General features: G+C 53.0%; 1 protein-coding gene across 4 annotated transcripts in view; it reads left to right on the top strand.

The window, feature by feature from the left end:
- Positions 1 to 20,053, top strand: part of LOC140390088 (solute carrier organic anion transporter family member 2A1-like) — a 626,095-nt gene that overhangs the window by 450,856 nt on the left and 155,186 nt on the right. For all 4 annotated transcript variants that reach the window (XM_072474991.1, XM_072474992.1, XM_072474989.1 and 1 more), the window contains one exon: positions 12,315 to 12,479. In XM_072474991.1, the coding sequence (XP_072331092.1) occupies positions 12,315 to 12,479 (165 nt within the window). The remainder of the gene's footprint in view (positions 1 to 12,314; positions 12,480 to 20,053) is intronic.

Below are 20,053 nucleotides of genomic sequence, written 5' to 3'. Positions count from 1 at the left end.
TACCCGGAGATCAGAGGCTGAATGCCCTTGACTGCTGAACTGTTCCCCGACTGGAAGGGAACATTCCTGCCTGTTGATTGTCGCGCGATGTCCGTTCATTCGTTGTCGCAGCGTCTGCATGGTCTCGCCAATGTACCACGCTTCGGGACATCCTTTCCTGCAGCGTATGAGGTAGACTACGTTGGCCGAGTTGCACGAGTATGTACCGCGTACCTGGTGGGTGGTGTTCTCGCGTGTAATGGTGGTATCCAGGTCGATGATCTGGCACGTCTTGCAGAGATTGGCTTCTCCACATCATGTCTATCAAGTTAGTGAGACATGACCTCCCCTTCACAAAACCATGCTGCCTCTCACTAATACGTCCATTTGCTTCCAAATGGGAGTAGATCCTGTCTCGAAGAATTCTCTCCAGTAATTTCCCTACCACTGACGGAAGGCTCACCGGCCTGTAGTTCCCTGGATTATCCTTGCTACCCTTCTTAAACAGAGGAACAACATTGGCTATTCTCCAGTCCTCTGGGACATCACCTGAAGACAGTGAGGATCCAAAGATTTCTGTCAAGGCCGCAACAATTTCCTCTCTAGCCTCCTTCTGTATTCTGAGGTAGATCCCATCTGGCCCTGGGGACTTATCTACCTTACTATTTTTCAAGACGCCCAGCACCTCGTCTTTTTGGATCTCAATGTGACCCAGGCTATCTACACACCCTTCTCCAGGCTCAACATCCACCAATTCCTTCTCTTTGGTGAATGCAAAGTATTCATTTTGTACCTCACCCATTTCCTCTGGCTCCACACATAGATTCCCTTGCCTATCCTTCAGTGGGCCAACCCTTTCCCTGGCTACCCTCTTGCTTTTTATGTAAGTGTAAAAAGCCAATGACTTTTCGTGACCCCTTCTAGCCCTCCTGACTCCTTGCTTAAGTTCCTTCCTACTTTCCTTATATTCCAAACACGGGGCCTACAATATCTCTCGTTATCCAAGGTTCCTGAAAATTGTCGTATTTATCCTTCTTCCTCACAGGAACTTGGAAGTCCTGAATTCCTTTCAACTGACACTTGAAATCCACATGTCAGATGTGGATTTACCCTCAAACATCCGCCCCCAATCTAGGTTCTTCAGTTACCGCCTAATATAGTTATAATTAGCCTTCCCCCAATTTAGCACATTCACACTAGGACCACTCTTATCCTTGTCCACCAGCACTTTAAAACTTACTGAATTAGAACATAGAACATAGAACAATACAGCGCAGTACAGGCCCTTCGGCCCACGATGTTGCACCGAAACAAAAGCCATCTAACCTACACTATGCCATTATCATCCATATGTTTATCCAATAAACTTTTAAATGCCCTCAATGTTGGCGAGTTCACTACTGTAGCAGGTAGGGCATTCCACGGCCTCACTACTCTTTGCGTAAAGAACCTACCTCTGACCTCTGTCCTATATCTATTACCCCTCAGTTTAAAGTTATGTCCCCTCGTGCCAGCCATATCCATCCGCGGGAGAAGGCTCTCACTGTCCACCCTATCCAACCCCCTGATCATTTTGTATGCCTCTATTAAGTCTCCCCTTAACCTTCTTCTCTCCTAATTGTGGTCACTGTTCCCGAAATGCTCCCCTACTGAAACTTCTACCACCTGGCCGGGCTCATTCCCCAATACCAGGTCCAGTACAGCCCCTTCCCTAGTTGGACTGTCTACATATTGTTTCAAGAAGCCCTCCTGGATGCTCCTTACAAACTCTGCCCCATCTGAGCCCCTTGCACTAAGTGAGTCCCAGTCAATATTGGGGAAGTTGAAGTCTCCCATCACCACAACCCTATTGTTTTTACTCTTTTCCAAAATCTGTCTACCTATCTGCTCCTCTATCCCCCGCTGGCTGTTGGGAGGCCTGTAGTAAACCCCAACATTGTGACTGTACCCTTCTTATTCCTGATCTCTACCCATAAAGCCCTCTGAGGTGTCCTCCCGTAGTACAGCTGTGATATTCTCCCGAACCAGTAGCACAACTCCGCCATCCTTTTTACATCCCCCTCTATCCCACCTGAAACATCTAAATCCTGTAACGTTTAGCTGCCAATCCTGTCCCCTCAACCAGGTCTATGGAATGGCAACAACATCATAGTTCCAAGTACTAATCCAAGCTCTAAGTTCATCTGCCTTACCCGTAATACTTCTTGCATTAAAACATATGCACTTCAGGCCACCAGACCCGCTGTGTTCAGCAACTGCTCCCTGTCTGCTCTGCCTCAGAGCCATACTGGGCCTATTCCCTAGTTCTCCCTCAATGCTCTCACCTTCTGACCTATTGCTCCCGTACCCACCCCCTGCCATACTAGTTTAAACCCTCCCGTGTGACACTAGCAAACCTCGCGGCCAGGATATTTATGCCTCTCCAGTTTAGATGCAACCCGTCCTTCTTATATAGGTCACACCTGCCCCGGAAGAGCTCCCAGTGGTCCGGATAACGGAAACTCTCCCTCCTACACCAGCTGTTTAGCCACGTGTTTAGCTGCTCTATCTTCCTATTTCTAGCCTCACTGGCACTTGGCACAGGGAGTAATCCCGAGATTACAACCCTAGAGGTCCTGTCTTTTAACTTTCTGCCTAGCTCCCTGAACTCCTGCTGCAGGATCTCATGCCCCTTCCTGCCTATGTCGTTAGTACCAATATGTACAACGACCTCTGCCTGTTTGCCCTCCCCCTTCAGGATGCCCTCTATCCGTTCAGAGACATCCTGGACCATGACACTAGGGAGGCAACATACCATCCTGGAGTCTCTTTCACTTCCACAGAAGTGCCTATCTGTGTGCCTGACGATAGAGTTCACTTTGACTATTGCTCTTCTGCGCTTTGACCCTCCTTTCTGAACATCAGAGCCAGTCGTGGTGCCACTGCTCTGGCTGCTGCTGTTTTTCCCTGATAGGCTATCCCCCCCCCTCAACAGTATCCAAAGGGGGATACCTGTTCAAGAGGGGGACAACCACAGGGGATTCCTGCACTGACTGCCTGCCCTTTCTGGTGGTCACCCATTTCTCTGCCTGCACCTTGGGTGTGACCACATTTATATAACTGCTATCTATGACGCATTCCTCTACCTGCATGCTCCTAAATGCATCCAACTGCTGCTCCAACCGAACCATGCGGTCTGTGAGGAGCTCCAGTTGGGTGCATTTTCTGAAGATGAAGCCATCCGGGATGCTGGAAGCCTCCCGGACCTGCCACATCTCACAGTCCGAGCACTGCACCCCTCTAATTGACATTGCGCCAATTAATTAGTAAATTAAAGTTAAACGTTTTTTTTAAAAGTTACTGTTAACTGTATGTTTCCTAGCACTAGATTTCTACTATAAATGTGAAAGCTAAATACAGTACTCTCCGATCTCTGGCTTAGATACCCCTCTAAATTATAATCAAGTAATTATGTTTAATTAGTTTACCAATGCTTAATTTTTTTAATTTAGTGTAGATTCCCAACCAGCCAATCAGGTCACAGCTTTTCTGTGATGTCACTTCAGTTCCCCCCCCCCCCCCCCCACACACACACAATTTGAAAAGGTAATAAAAGTAAAAATGAGTAAAAATCACTTACTTACCTTCCGAGGGTCTCAGATGCTCTTTGGTTCTCTCCCTGCTTTCCTGATTACCTTACTGCACCAAATTCCCACTCTGGATGTGTCTCACTCAGGCTGTGTCTCTTTGACCTGCGCAAAGCTAGTTCCGCCCCTGGTTTGTGTACTCTACTCTGGTTTGTGTATTTTCTGCTGTTTCATGCATTTCCTGTACTGGGTTGTTTATTTTCTGCTCCGTTCTGTGCATTTCCTGTACTGGATTGTGTATTTTCTGCTCTGGTTTGTATATTTTCTGCTCTGTTTCGTGTATTTTCTGCTCTAGTTTATCTATTCAATGCTCTGCCTTGATATTTTGTTCTCTGGTTTGTGTCCTCTCATTTCTGGTTTGTGTATATTATGTTTTGGGTTGTGAATTTTGTGCTCTGGTTTGTGTATTCTTTGCACTGGTTTTTGTGTTTTCTGTTTCGGTTTGTATTATCTGCTCCAGTTTGTGTATTCCCTGCCTAGTATATTTTCTGCTCTTTTATATTTGTCCTCAGCTCTGGTCTGTACACACTCAGCACGGTATCACAGTGGGTAGCACTGTTGCTCACAGCGCCAGGGTCCCAGGTTCGACTTCCGGCTTGGGTCACTGTCTGTGCGGAATCTGTACATTCTTCCTATGTCTGCGAGGGTTTCAACCGGCTCCTCCGGTTTCCTCCCACAAGTCCCAAAAGACTTGCTTGTTAGGTGAATTGGACATTCTGAATTCTCCCTCTGTGTACCAGAACAGGCGCCAGAATGTGGGGACTAAGGGTTTTTAACAGTAACTTCATTGCAATGTAAACATACTTGTGACAATAAAAATTATTAATATTATTATTATATTTGTTGTTCTAGTTATTGTATTATCTGCTCTGATTTGTGTACTCTGCTCTGATTTGTGTATTTTCTGGCTCTGTTTCGTGCATTTGCTGCACTGGGATGTTTATTTTCTGCTCTGTTTCGTGCATTCTGTACTGGTTTGATTATTTTTAACTCTGATTTGTGTAATATCTGGTTTATCTGTTCATTGCTCTGCTTTGAGTATTTTGTTCTCTGGTTTGCGTAATTTATAATTTATAATTCTCTGTTCTGGTTTGTGTAATTTATGTTTTGAGTTGTGTATTTTGTGCTCAGATTTGTGTATTTTCTGCACTGGTTTGTTTATTGTTTATCTGGATTGCGTACTCTGTGCTATGGTTTGTTTGCTCTTTGCTCTGGTTTGCGTATTATCTGCTGTGGATTGTGTATACTCTGCTCTGGTTGGTGTAACTCTCAGCTCTGGTTAGTGTATTTCCTGCTCTGACTGGTGTACTTTCTGCTCTGGCTGGTGTACTCTCTGCTCTGGCTGGTGTGCGCTCTGCTGTGGTTGGAGTTGCTCTCGGTGGTATCGCTGTGCTCTGCTGCAAAATGGCAAAGTGGTTAGCACTGCTGCTTCACAGCACCAGGATCTCGGGTTAAATTCGAACCGTGGGAGTTTACACATTCTCCCCGTGTCTGCATCGCTTTCCTCAGGGTGTTTCGATTTCCTCACACAGTCCAAAGATGCGCAGGTTTGGTGGATTGGCCATGCCAAATTGTCCGTAGTGTTGAAAGATCTGCACGTTGTGTGCGGTTACCAGGATAGGGGAGGGGAGTGGGCAGAGTCTTCAAAGGGCCAGTGCAGACTCGATGGGCATAATGGCCTCCTTCTGCACTGTAGGGATGCAAAGATTCTATGATTTGGTTTACTCTCTGCTCTGGTTAGTTTACTCGCTGCTCTGGTTGGTGTAATCTCTGCTCTGGTTGTACTCTCTGCACTGGATGGCATACTCTCTGCTCTGGATAGCATGGTCTCTGCTCTGGCAGGCGCTCTCTCCGTTCTGGATGACATGCTCCCTGCTCGGATGATGCGCTAACTGCTCTGGGTGACTCGCTCCCTGCTCTGGACGGCATGCTCTCTGCTCTGGACGACGTGCTCTGCTCTGGACGGCGCACTCTCTGATCTGGACAGTGCTCCCTCTGCTCTGCACAGAACGCTCTGCTCTGGACAGCACGCTCTCTGCTCTGGAGAGAACTCTCTCTGCTCTGGACCGTGCACTCTCTGCTCTGGACAGCGCTCTCTCTGCTCTGGATGGTGCACTCTGCTCTGCACAACGCTCTCTCTGCTCTGCACAACGCTCTCTCTGCTCTGCACGGCGCTCCCTCTGCTCTGCACGGCGCTCCCTCTGCTCTGCACGGCGCTCTCTGCTCTGCACGGCGCCCTCTCTGCTCTGCACGGCGCTCCCTCTGCTCTGCACGGCGCTCTCTCTGCTCTGCATGGTGCTCTCTCTGCTCTGCACGGCGCTCTCTCTGCTCTGGACAGCGCTCCCTCTGCTCTGCACGGCGCTCTCTCTGCTCTGCACGTGCTCTCTCTGCTCTGCACGGTGCTCTCTCTGCTCTGCACGTGCTCTCTCTGCTCTGCATGGCACTCTCTCTGCTCTGCACGGCGTTCTCTGCTCTGCACGGTGCTCTCTCTGTTCTGCACGGCGCTCTCTCTGCTGTGCATGGCGCTATCTCTGCTCTGCACGCGCTCTCTCAGCTCTGCACGGCGCTCTCTCTGCTCTGCATGGCGTGCTCTTTGCTCTGTACGGCGCTCTCTCTGCTCTGCACGGCGCTCTCTCTGTTCTGCACGTGCTCTCTCTGCTCTGCACGGCACTCTCTCTGCTCTGCATGGCGCTCTGCCTGCTCTGCACGGCGCTCTCTCTGCTCTGCACGGCGCTCTCTCTGCTGTGCATGGCGCTATCTCTGCTCTGCACGCGCTCTCTCTGCTCTGCACGCGCTCTCTCAGCTCTGCACGGTGCTCTCTCTGTTCTGCACGCGCTCTCTCTGCTCTGCACGGCACTCTCTCTGCTCTGCACGGCGCTCTGTCTGCTCTGCACGGCGCTCTCTCTGCTCTGCACGGCACTCTCTCTGCTGTGCATGGCGCTATCTCTGCTCTGCACGCACTCTCTCTGCTCTGCACGGCGCTCTCTCTGCTCTGCACGGTGCTCTCTCTGCTCTGCACGGCGCTCTGTCTGCTCTGCACGGCGCTCTCTCTGCTCTGCACGGCGCTCTCTCTGCTCTGCACGGCGCTCTCTCTGCTGTGCATGGCGCTATATCTGCTCTGCATGCGCTCTCTTTGCTCTGCATGGCGCTCTCTCTGCTCTGCATGGCGTGCTCTTTGCTCTGTACGGCACTCTCTCTGCTCTGCACGGCGCTCTCTCTGCTCTGCACGGTATTTTGATGCTCTGGTTTGTGTACATTGATCTCTTGTTTCTGAATTTTCTGTCCGGGATTGTGTATTTTCTGCTCTGCTTTGTATAATGGCTTTCGGTTTGCGTACTCCGTGCTATGGTTTGTATGCCCTTTGCTCTTGTGCTGTGGATTATGTATACTCTGCTCTGGTTGGTGTACTCTCTTCCCCGGTTGGTGTACCCTCTGATCCGGTTGGTGTACCCACTGATCCGGTTGGTGTACTCTCTGCTCCGGTTGGTGTACTCTCAGCCCCGGTTGGTGTACTCTCTGCTCCGGTTGGTGTACTCTCTGCTCCGGTTGGTGTACTCTCTGCTCCGGTTGGTGTACTCTCTGCTCCGGTTGGTGTACTCTCTGCTCCGGTTGGTGTACTCTCTGCTCCGGTTGGTGTACTCTCTGCTCCGGTTGGTGTACTCTCTGCTCCGGTTGGTGTACTCTCTGCTCCGGTTGTTGTACTTTCTGCTCCGGTTGGTGTACTCTCTGCTCCGGTTGTTGTACTTTCTGCTCCGGTTGGTGTACTCTCTGCTCCGGTTGTTGTACTTTCTGCTCCGGTTGGTGCACTCTCTGCTCTGGGTTGTGTAGATTCTGCTCTGGGTTGTGTATTTTCAGCACTGAATTGTGTGGATTCTGCTCTGGGTTGTGTAGATTCTGCTCTGGGCTGTGTAGATTCTGCTCTGGGTAATGTATTTTCAGCATTGGGTTGTGTATTTTCAGCATTGGGTTGTGTATTTGCTGCACCGGTTTGTGTAACCTCTTCTCCTGTTGTGTACTTTTTGCTCTCGTTATTGTAGTCTCTGTTCTGCATTATGTCGTCTGTGCTCTGGTTTGTGCACTCTGTGCTCTGGTTTGTGCACTCTGCTCTGGTTTGTGCACTCTGCTCTGGTTTGTGAATTCTCTGCTCTGGTTGTGCATTCTGTGCTCTGGTTGGATTGGATTGGATTTGTTTATTGTCACGTGTACCGAGGTACAGTGAAAAGTATTTTTCTGCGAGCAGCTCAACAGATCATTAAGTACATGAGAAGAAAAGGGAATAAAAGAAAATACATAATAGGGCAACACAACATATACAATGCAACTACATAAGCACTGGCATCGGATGAAGCATACAGGGTGTAGTGTTAATGAGGTCAGTCCATAAGAGGGTCATTTAGGAGTCTGGTTACAGTGGGGAAGAAGCTGTTTTTGAGTCTGTTTGTGCGTGTTCTCAGACTTCTGTATCTCCTGCCCGATGGAAGAAGTTGGAAGAGTGAGTAAGCCGGGTGGGAGGGGTCTTTGATTATGCTGCCCGCTTTCCCCAGGCAGCGGGAGGTGTAGATGGAGTCAATGGATGGGAGGCAGGTTCGTGTGATGGACTGGGCGGTGTTCACGACTCTCTAAAGTTTCTTGCGGTCCTGGGCCGAGCAGTTGCCATACCAGGCTGTGATGCAGCCTGATAGGATGCTTTCTATGGTGCATCTGTAAAAGTTGGTAAGGGTTAATGTGGACATGCCGAATTTCTTTAGTTTCCTGAGGAAGTATAGGCGCTGTTGTGCTTTCTTGGTGGTAGCGTCGACGTGGGTCGACCAGGACAGATTTTTGGAGATGTGCACCCCGAGGAATTTGAAACTACTAACCATCTCCACCTCGGCCCCGTTGATGCTGACAGGGGTGTGCACAGTACTTTGCTTCCTGAAGTCAATTACCAGCTCTTTAGTTTTGCTGGCATTGAGGGAGAGATTGTTGTCGCTACACCACTCCACTAGGTTCTCTATCTCCCGCCTATATTCTGACTCGTCGTTATTCGAGATCCGGCCCACAATGGTCGTATCATCAGCAAACTTGCAGATGGAGCTGGGACCAAGTTTTGCCACGCAGTCGTGTGTGTACAGGGAGTAGAGTAGGGGGCTAAGTACGCAGCCTTGCGGGGCGCCGGTGTTGAGGACTATTGTGGAGGAGGTGTTGTTGTTCATTCTTACTGATTGTGGTCCGTTGGTCAGAAAATCGAGGATCCAGTTGCAGAGTGGGGAGCCAGAGTGGTTTGTGTATTAGGGGCGGGATTCTCCGGTTTCGAGAATCGCCGGGGGGGGGGGGGGGGGGGGGGGTGGGGGGGGGGGGGGGGCGGCGTGAATCCCGCCCTCGCCGGCTGCCGAATTCTCCGGCACTGGGGATTTGGCGGGGGCGGGAATCGGGGGCAGTTGGCAGTGGCCACCCCGGCGATTCTCTGGCCCGCGATGGGACGAGTGGCTGCCCGTTTTCGGCGGGACCCTTGGGCGTATGTTACGACAGGTACTTACCAGCGGGACCTAGCTCCGCGGACGGCCTCTCGGGTCCTCGGGGGGTGCGGGGGGATCTGGCTCCGGGGGGTGCCCCCGTGATAACTGGCCCATGATCAGATCTCACCGATCCGTGGGCGGGCCTGTGCCATGGGGGCACTCTATTCCTCCGCATCAGTCGCTGTAACAGTCAGCGATGGCCAACGCGGAGATCAATCCCCCTGCGCATGCGCTGGGATGATGCCAGCACACGCTGGCGCTCCCGCGCAGGTGCCAACTCGCGCCGGCCAGCAGAGCCCCTTCCGCACCGGCCGGCACAAACCACTGCGCCGCCGGCCTAGCCCCTGAAGGTGCGGAGGATTCCATATAGGGAAGGGGGGATATGGTGGAAGGGGGGATAGGGGAAGGGGGTTATTGGGGAAGGGGGGATATGGGGGAATGGGGGTAGGAGAGGGGGATATGGGGGAAGGGGGGGATATGGGAGAAGGTGGGATATGGGGGGATATTGGGGAAGGGGGATATGGAGAATGGGATATGGGGGAACGGGGGATATGGGGAAGGGGGTTATGGGGGAAGGAGGGATATGGGCCGATATGGAGGAAAAGGGGACATGGGGGAATGGGCATATGGGGGAAGGGGGATATGGGGAAGGGGCATATGGGGGAAGGGGGGATATGGAGGGATATGGGGGCAGGGGAAGGGTGGATATGGGGGGATATGGGAAAGGGGGGATATGGGGGAAGGGTGATATGGGAGAAGGGGATATGGGGAAGGGGGGATATGGGGGAATCTGGGGGAAGGGGGATATGGGGAAGGGGGATATGGAGGGATATGGGGGAAGGGGAAGGGTGGATGTGGGGAAGGGGGAATATGGGGGAAGGGTCATATGGGGGAAGGGTCATATGAAGAAGGGGGATGTGGGGGAAGGGTGAAAAGGGGTTGGGGATATGGGGAAAGGGGGATATTGGGGAAGGGGGATGGAGGAAGGGGAAAAGGGGGGCAGGCAGAGGGGGGTCTCACTTCGCGGCCATTTTGCCGGGTCTCTGGGGGGGGCGTCTTTTGTGCAGTGACGCCACGTGCCGTCACTGACGGTGCGCACTTCCGTGACTGGTGACGGGTCGCAAATGGCGTCACACCGCTACTAGCCCAATCCCAGCGGGAGAATTCGCGACATTTCAGGGGGCCCGGCGCTGGAGTGATTCACGCCGTTTTTGGCGCTGGGTTCGGGCCATCGTGCCGATTCACGGATATCCTTCCCGTGGCCTCACCAGTCCCTTTTGCAGTTGCAGCAAGACTTCCAGACAGTTATACACCAATCCCCTTGGAATCCTGGCTAACATTCCATTAGCCTTAATCATAGATCATGGAATTTACAGTGCAGAAGGAGCCATTTAGACCATCGAGTCTACACCAGCTCTTGGAAAGAGCACCCTACCCAAGGTCAACACCTCCACCCTATCCCCATAACCCAGTAACCCCACCCAACACGAAGGGCAATTTTGGACACTAAGGGCAATTTAGCATGGCCAATCCACCTAACCTGCACATCTTTGGACTGTGGGAGGAAACCGGAGCACCCGGAGGAAACCCACGCACACACGGGGAGGATGTGCAGACTCCGCACAGACAGTGACCCAAGCCGGAATCAAACCTGGAACCCTGGAGCTGTGAAGCAGTGCTGCTATCCACAATGCTACCGTGCTGCCTTATTGATTACCTGCTGCATCTGTGTACTCGCTGTCTGTATTTCGTGAACATGTCCCCCAAAGTCCCTTTGTCTTGCAATTTTCTGCACTTTTTCCCTGTTTATATAATGCTCTGTTCTGTTGTTCTCCCTTCCAAAATTAACACCTTCACATTTCCACAAATTATACTGCATTTGCCAACTATACTCTCTGCTCTGATTTGAACATTCTCTGCTCTTGTTGGTGTGTACACCCTGCTCTGGTTGATGTACACCCTGCTCTGGTTGGTGTGTACACCCTGCTCTGGTTGATGTACACCCTGCTCTGGTTTGTGTGTGCACCCTGCTCTGGTTTGTGTGTGCACCCTGCTCTGGTTGGCATGTACACCCTGCGGTGGTTGGTGGACACCGAGGGCGGGATTCGTTCAGCACCGGGGCGGGGCTGGAGATTCTCTGCGACCAGCGCGAATCGCGCCACACCGCCCCGACACCGGGACGCGATTCGGCATCATTGGTGCTGGCGCGGTCAGTACCGCGCCGTCTGGGGGCCATTCTACGGGGCCCCCCGGCGATTCTCGGCCGAACGGCCATGTCAAAAAACCCCGAGCGCCGCCGTTCACACCTGCCCTCAGCCGGCGGGAACTCGGCGTGGAAGGGTCACGGCGGCCGGTGGGGGGGGGGGGGTTCAACCCCAGGGGGGCCTCCGATGTGGCCTGGCCCGCAATCGGAGCCTACCGATTGGCGGGCCGGCCTCTCTGATGGGGGCCTCCTTTCTTCCGCGCCGGCCCCTGTAGCCCTGCGCCATGTTGCGTTGGGACCGGCGCAGCGAAGGAAAACACCGCGCATATGCGTGCTGGCACCGGCCCCACTGCGCATGCGCAGACTCCGCGGTGCCCAGTTCACGCCAGGATCAGCAGTTGGAGCGGCATCAACATTTAGCCTCAGGATCAATTAATCCCGCCCCCTGCACTGGTTGGTGGACACGCTGCTCTGGCTGGTGGACATCCTGCTCTGGCTGGTGGACACGCTGCTCTGGCTGGTGGACACGCTGCTCTGGCTGGTGGACACGCTGCTCTGGCTGGTGGGCATCCTGCTCTGGCTGGTGGACACGCTGCTCTGGCTGGTGGACACGCTGCTCTGGCTGGTGGACATCCTGCTCTGGCTGGTGGACACGCTGCTCTGGCTGGTGGACATCCTGCTCTGGCTGGTGGACACGCTGCTCTGGTTGGTGGACATCCTGCTCTGGCTGGTGGACACCCTGATCTGGCCAGTGGACATCCTGCTCTGGTTGGTGGACACCCTGCTCTGGCTGGTGGACACCCTGATCTGGCCAGTGGACATCCTGCTCTGGCTGGTGGACACCCTGCTCTGGCTGGTGTACTCTTGTGCTCTGGTTTGAACATTCTATGTTGAGTTTTCTGCAATCCCGGGTCCATTTTGTTTTGTGTATTTGATGGTCTATTTAATTTACATATTGCATTTCTGCCGATGTGTTATCTTTGATTTTTGTATTTTCTGCTCTTACAGTGTTCCCCAAAATGATTATTAGGTTGCTGTTGAATCCTTTGTTCATCATTATCGTGCTGGCTCAATGTAGCTTTTCGTCTGTGCTGGCTGGTATCTCCACATACCTCAATAAGTTTCTGGAAAAACAGTACTCCACAACAGTATCCTATGCAAACTTACTCATCGGTAAGTTGAATTGCATGAACCTCTGAATGACACTGGAAAGTAGTGATGAATTGTGTTGAGTTATGAGAGAGAGTTTGGAATGCGGTGCCTGGAAGAGTCATGGTGGCTGATTCCATAAGAGGTTTCAAAGAGAGCTGGTTACAGTGATTAATTTAGAGGACTACGGAGAGGGGCCAGTTTTGTCGCCCTTTTGAGAGCCGAGGCAGCCACAATGGGCCAAATGTGCTATAAATAACAAAATCAAAAAATAAAAATGAATGTTTAGAATGAGAGCAGAGATTTGTAACTCCAGATTGGCTCACTGGCTAACAGATAGATGTTAACTCACCAACATCTTGGCGTAGATCTTCTAATGAGGATCAGAAACCACGGGCGTGATTCAGTGGCCTCGTTGAGGTCTTGTGAGAGCGCAACGAGGCCGTTGAATAGTGGGAGAGTCGAAAATTGAGATCCGCGCCGGGTGCCAAAACGTTTGTGTTGCAACTGGCCTACTCCCCTATGGGATCCCTCCATAGCATGGCGAGAAGCCAGTAATCACCACTTAAGCCATGCCGCTGCTAACAAAGTTGCTGGCATTGTGCACCGGTCTCTCCACTACGGCCGTCACCATGTTGGCCTCGGTGTCATCCATTGCCGGCAACATCTCCTGCACCCGTAGCCTCTGGGACTCCTCCAATTGGCTATGGACCTACTGGAGTGTCGCTGACATTTCCCTCTGAATATCCCAGCGTCTCTATCAGCCCCAGGACAGACTGATCCAGAGTCTCGGAATCTGACTGGGACGCAGTTGGGAACTGGGATCCATCAGAACTCCGGACTGCTGTCTCGCCTGGACGTTACTGCCTCCACATGATGTGCATCAGCAACTGTGTGGTACTCACCAGAATGTGCCCCAGATGCTTGTCCACTAACATTGCTCACCGAGGTGTGTGTCTATGTGCTGGTGGAGGTGGGGATGACAGCTGTGCCGTGTTGATGGTGGCATCCGAGGGGGTCTCCTCCGAGGGGCTCTCATGGGGGGCAAGGTGGGGGATAACCACGGATGGGTCGGCGCTGGTGGACCTGCGGGGGAAATTGGACATACGGTCGGTGGGAGGGATAGGTCAGTCTGTATGGCAATAATAACTCACGTGTAACAGTCCATCTGGGTGGGGCCAGGTGGATTATCACCTCTGCGGCGTGTGCTGACCTTGGTATTGGTGCCCACTCTATCCTGGGCCACCCCTATAATGGCCACTCCGGTGCCCATTTCTCGAAGGTGGTGAGGATTCTAATGTTCGGCAGAGAGATTCAAACAGAGATACTTCAGGAGAGAGATTAAAACAGTGAGACTTCAGGAGAGAGTGTGTTTCAAAGAATGAGGCTATTTTTTATTCATTTACGGGAAGTGGGCATCGCTGGTTAGGCCAGTATTTATTGCTCATCCTTAGTTTCCCTTCAGAAGGTGGTGGTGAGTTGACTTCAAGAACCATTGCAGTCCTTGTGGTGTAGTTACAGTCGGGTACAGCTGTTAGGGAGGGATATCCAGCATATTGACCCAGTACCAATGAAGGAACAGCGATCTGTTCCAAGGGTGGTGGATCTCCCAGGTATGTGCTGTTTTAGATGGTAGTGGTCGTGTGTTTGGAAGGTGCAGTCGAAGGAACCTTGGCGAGTTACTGCAGTGTATTTTGTAGATGGTACACACTGCTACCACTGTTCATTGGTGGTGGAGAGTTTGAATGTTTGTGGAAGGGGGAGCAATCAAGTGGGCTGCTTTGTCCTGGATGGTTTTGAGCTTCTCGAGTGTTGTTGAAGCTGCACTCATCCAGGCAAGTGGAGAGCATTCTTTTACACTCCTAGCTTGTGTCTTCTAGATGATGGACAGGCTTTGGGGGTCAGAAGCTGAGTTACTCGCCGTAGGGTTTCTACCCTTTAACTTGCCCTGGTAGCCACAGTATTAATATGGTGATGCACGATCAATGACCACTAAAGCGAGGTTGTAGTCCAACTGAAGGCTTTAATAAGCTAGATGTTTCCCCCAGCAGCTCAGGTACAGAATGAAGGCTGCTGGGGCGGCACAGACTCTTATACCCCGCCTAGCAGGGCAGAGTTACCATACAGTTTGACCAATGGGAAACGCACAATATCTACCAATGGTGTTCCAGCGTTACCAGGTACCGTAATACCTCGACAGAGACTACCACATTCACCCCCTGTTAAAAAAGAGTCCAACGGTGGTGGTGGCCTGACATTGCAGCATGGTAAGGTGGTAGAAATTATAGTTATGGAGGTACCGTAATATCTCCGTACAGCGTTTTGTAACTATTTACAATTCCATTTACTATTTACAATTTATGATTCATAATTAAGTATACACTTTAAAATGAAGCAATCAGTCGATCGGGAGTCCTGGTCATCCTCTGTGATCGTCGAAGCTTCGGTGGTGACTCCAGTGGAGGCTCAGGCGTCTGTGACTCCGGGAGCGTGGCCTCGATCCCTGTGGCAGCTTTGACATCCCTAGACGCTGGTGGGGAAAACGGTTGACCTGGGAAGGGAGCGTCTGCGGGGTGCGTCGGTGGGTGGGGGGGCCTAGACGGGCCCGGTGGAAGGACCGATCCTCCTGTAAGGTGCACTGGTGGGAGGGAGGGTGGGACTGGGGGCTGGGGTCTGTGTGGGGCTCCGGCGGGTGCCAGTTCTCATAGGGAGACTGTATCTTGTCGCCCGTCGGGGTACGCCACATAGGCGTACTGGGGGTTAGCGTGGAGAAGATGGACCTTCTCGACCAACGGGTCCGACTTGTGCGCCCGCATGTGTTTTCGGAGCAGGATGGGTTCGGGAGCTGCCTGCCAGGTCGGGAGCGAGGTCCCAGAGGAGGACTTCCTGGAGAAGACAAGGAGACGTTAGTGAGGTGTTTGGTTGGTTGTGGTACACAGCAGTGACCGGATGAAGTGGAGGGCATCCGGGAGGACTTCCTGTCAGCGGGCGACTAGAAGATTCCTGGACTGTAGGGCCAGTAGGACAGTCTTCCAGACCGTTCCGTTCTCTCTCTCTACCTGTCAATTACAGCGGGGTTTGTAACTGGTCGTCTTGCTCAAGGCAATGCCCTTGCTGAGCAGGAATTGACGCAGTTCGTCGCTCATAAAGGAGGACCCCTGTCACTATGTATGTAAGCGGGGAACCCGAATGATGTGTTGGGTGCTCTGGATCCGTGGAACACATACAGGCCACCAACACTTAAAATAGTGCAACACTATTTTATTAAGTTAGAAACTGTTGAACATACTTTCGTTGTGGGTTAACACGATGTTAGATTAAACTAAAGACCTATGCCTGTCCTGTCTTTATAGTGAGTGTGCTCGAACTGGTGATTGGCTGCGGTGTTGTGTGTGTTGATTGGTCTTGCTGTGTGTCCATCAGTGTGTGTGTCTGCACCATGATAAACTGGTGTATATTATGACATCCCCCTTTTTTATAAAAGAATGTATGTGTGTGTCAATAAATAATGTATGGTGAAAATGTTCCTAACTGCGTGTGGGGTGCGAAGACATATTTACAGGACTTCGTACATGAGAACTAAGCTATTTACATGGGAAGGTGCCAGGTGCAGAGAAGCAGTATGCAACAAGAATAACAAGATCAACACTATATACAAACCAGGGAAACGATCAAACATAGCAACAAAACAATTCAGAGAGTCTCTAAGTCCGCAAAGTTCATAAATCAAGCCTCTGCGGTGGGCGACGAATTCTGGTTGACCGCCTCAAGGGTGGGTCAAGAGCCACCGGTTCAGGAGCGGGCTGGACTGTGACAGAGTCAGGGGGAGGCAGAGTGACAGGGAGCTCTGCATAGTCCGTGGCAGGGTCAGCAGGAGGGCGAGGCTACAGTGGAGGATCACGTGGTGAGCGTGGAACGAGACGAAGGGCGCGTCGATTGCGGCGCAGAATAGATCCATCCGGTAGACCAACCAGGAATGAGTGGAGGGCCACCTGCCGAAGGTAAACAGCAGTTGCAGAGCAGCCACCATCTGGAAGATGGACGCGGACGTTGTCATCTGGAGCCAGAGCAGGGAGATCAGCTGCACGGGAGTCATGAGCCGCCTTGTGCTGTGTTCGAGACATCTGCATCTGGCGAAGGACCGGAACGTGGTCGAGGTCTGGGACATGGATGGACGGCACCGTCGTCCTCAGGGTACGACCCATGAGTAACTGGGCTGGCGACAGGCCGGTGGACAGCGGGGCGGAGCGATAGGCCAGCAAGGCAAGGTAGAAATCGGACCCAGCATCAGCAGCCTTGCATTGGAGCCATTTGACTATATGTACTCCATTCTCCGCTTTGCTGTTGGATTGGGGGTACAGGGGACTGGATGTCACATGGGCAAAATTGCACCGCCTGGCAAAGTTGGACCATTCCTGGCTGGCGAAGCAGGGGCCATTGTCCGACATAACCGTGAGCGAGATGACGTGTCGAGCAAAGGTTTCTTTACATGCACGAATGACTGCAGACGAGGTGATATCGTGCAACCATATCACCTCCGGATAATTCGAAAAGTAGTCCACGAACAGGACATAGTCTCTACCCAGCGTGTGGAACAGGTCGTGCCCACCTTGGCCCATGGTGACGTGACCAACTCATGGGGCTGCAGAGTCTCACGTGGTTGGGCCGGCTGGAAGCGCTGACAAGTGGGGCAGTTGAGCACTGTGTTGGCTATGTCCTCATTAACGCAGGGCCAGTACACTGCCTCTCGGGCCCGTCGGCGGCAATTTCCCACGCCAAGTTGGCCCTCGTGTAGTTGTTCCAGGACCGGTTGGCACATGCTATGCGGGATGACAATGCGGTCCAGTTTTAGAAGAACCCCGTCTACTATCGCCAGATCATCTCTGACATTATAGAACTGAGGACATTGGCCCTTGAGCCACCCGTCGGTTAGGTGGCGCATGACACGCTGTAGCAAGGGGTCAGCCGCCGTCTCGCGGCAAATTTGGACGAGGCATTCATCCGTGGCTGGTAGATTGGAGGCCGCGAATACCACATGGGCGTCAACCTGGCAGACAAATCCCGCTGGGTCACATGGAGTGTTGACTGCCCTGGAGAGAGTGTCCGCAATGATGAGGTGTTTGCCTGGGGTGTATACCAGCTGGAACTCATATCGCCGGAGCTTGAGAGCCGGAGCTTGAGAAGACTACGCTGGAGGCGAGGCGTCATATCGTTCAAGTCTTTCTGTATTATATTGACCAGCGGGCAATGGTCGGTCTCGACGATGAATTGAGGAAGTCTGTAGACATAATCGTGAAACTTAACCAGACTGGTCAGAAGGCCCAGGCACTGCTTTCCTACCTGCGCGTAGCGCTGCTCCGTGGGGGTCATCGCATGTGACGCATATGCAACAGGGGCCCATGATGAGGCCTCATCACGTTGAAGGAGCACTGCCCCAATACCGGACTGACTGGCATCGGTCAAAATTTTGGTCTCCTTTGCTGGATCAAAGAAAGCTAAGACTGGGGCTGTGGTCAGTTTTGTTTTGAGTTCTCTCCATTCGCTCTCGTGGGCAGGGAGCCATTGGAAGTCTGTCGTCTTCCTGACCAGGGGCGAAATTCTCCGGAAACGCGATGCCCGACTGATTTGCGCCGTTTTGGGCGCCAGTCGGCGGACATCGCGCCACCCCAAAGGTGCGGAATGCTCCGCATCTTTGGGGGCCGAGCCCCAACATTGAGGGGCTAGGTCGGCGCCGGACGAATTTCTTCCCCGCCAGCTGGCGGAAAAGGCGTTTAGTGCCCCGCCAGCTGGTGCGGAAATGACATCTCCGGGCGGCGCATGCGCGGGAGCGTCAGCGGCCGCTGACAGCTTCCCACGCATGCGCAGTGGAGGGAGTCTCTTCTGCCTCCGCCATGGTGGAGACCGTGGCGGAGGCGGAAGGAAAAGAGTGCCCCCACGGCACAGGCCCGCCCGCGGATTGGTGGGCCCCGATCGCGGGCCAGGCCACCGTGGGGGCACCTCCCGGGGCCAGATCACCCCGCGCCCCCCCCAGGACCCTGGAGCCCGCCCGTGCCGCCTTGTCCTGCCGGTAAGGTAGGTGGTTTAATTTACGCCGGCGGGACAGGCATTTTAGCGGCGGGACTTCGGCCCATCCGGGCCGGAGAATCACGGGGGGTGGCCCGCCAACCGGCGCGCCGCGATTCCCACCCCCGCCGAATATCTGGTGCCGGAGACTTCGCCAACCGGCAGGGCGGGATTCACGCCAGCCCCCGGCGATTCTCTGACCCGGCGGGGGGTCGGAGAGTCTCGCCCCAGGTTCCTGAGAGCCGTGGTATGAGAGGCGAGGTTAGAGATAAACTTCCCTAAAAAATTGACCATGTCCAGAAATCGGATACCGCCTTCTTGTCCTCTAGTGTTTTCATAGCTGTGATGGCAGCTACCTTGTCCGCATCCGGCTGCACACCCAATTGGGAGATGTGGGGCGTCATTCTCCGACCCCCCAGCGGGTCGGAGAATGGCCGTTGGCCGCCGTGAATTCCGCCCCAGCCGCCCGCCGAAGTCTCCGAAGGGATAAAAGTCGGCGGGGCGTTAATGGCGCCGCAGACGTCGGAGAATGGCACGGGTGGGCGCAAGGTAGCCGATTTTGGGCCTGCCGATATTCTCCCGTCCGGATGGGCCGAAGTCCCGTCGACGTGGTGACGGGTCACGTCGACGTAAATCAAACCTCCTTTTAGTCGGCGTCAACCTGTGCTCAAGGTTTACGCCGACCAGCGTGGAGGTGGGTGACGGCCTGGGGGGTTGGCCGCTGGGCAGGCGATGGCGTGGCCGCAGTCTGAATGTGTGGGGAGAGGTGTGTGTAGGGTTGTGTGTGTGTGGACAGCCACCCGCCCATGTCTAGCCCGTCTGCCCTGACCATTGCCCCATCCCCCTCATCTGGGGAGGACTGCGCCTCTTCCTGCTGCTCCTCCACTCCGCCCTCCTCTGCCTGCGGCACATCGCCCCTCTGCTGGGCTATATTGTGCAGGACGCAGCACACCACAATGATTGCAGAAGGTTAAAGCTCACGGGATCCAGGTGAGGTTGCCAATTGGATTCAAAATTGGCTGGACGACAGAGGACAGAGGGTGGTTGTAGAGGGTTGTTTTTCAAACTGGAGGCCTGTGACCAGTGGTGTGCCTCAGGGATCGGTGCTGGGTCCACTGTTATTTGTGATTTATATTAATGATTTGGATGAGAATTTAGGAGGCATGGTTAGTAAGTTTGCAGATGACACCAAGATTGGTGGTACAGTGGATAGTGAAGAAGGTTATCTAGGATTGCAACGGGATCTTGATCAATTAGGCCAGTGGGCCGACGAATGGCAGATGGAGTTTAATTTAGATAAATGTGAGGTGATGCATTTTGGCAGATCGAATCAGGCCAGGACCTACTCAGTTAATGGTATGGCGTTGGGGAGAGTTATAGAACAAAGAGATCTAGGAGTACAGGTTCATAGCTCCTTGAAGGTGGAGTTGCAGGTGGACAGGGTGGTGAAGAAGGCATTCGGCATGCTTGGTTTCATTGGTCAGAACATTGAATGCAGGAGTTGGGACGTCTTGTTGAAGTTGTACAAGACATTG

This window comes from Scyliorhinus torazame, chromosome 14 (genome assembly GCF_047496885.1).
Source record: "Scyliorhinus torazame isolate Kashiwa2021f chromosome 14, sScyTor2.1, whole genome shotgun sequence".
Lineage (NCBI taxonomy): Eukaryota > Metazoa > Chordata > Chondrichthyes > Carcharhiniformes > Scyliorhinidae > Scyliorhinus > Scyliorhinus torazame.
The sequence above is the reverse complement of the archived record's forward strand: the minus strand, read 5'-3'. Positions and strand labels throughout refer to the sequence as shown.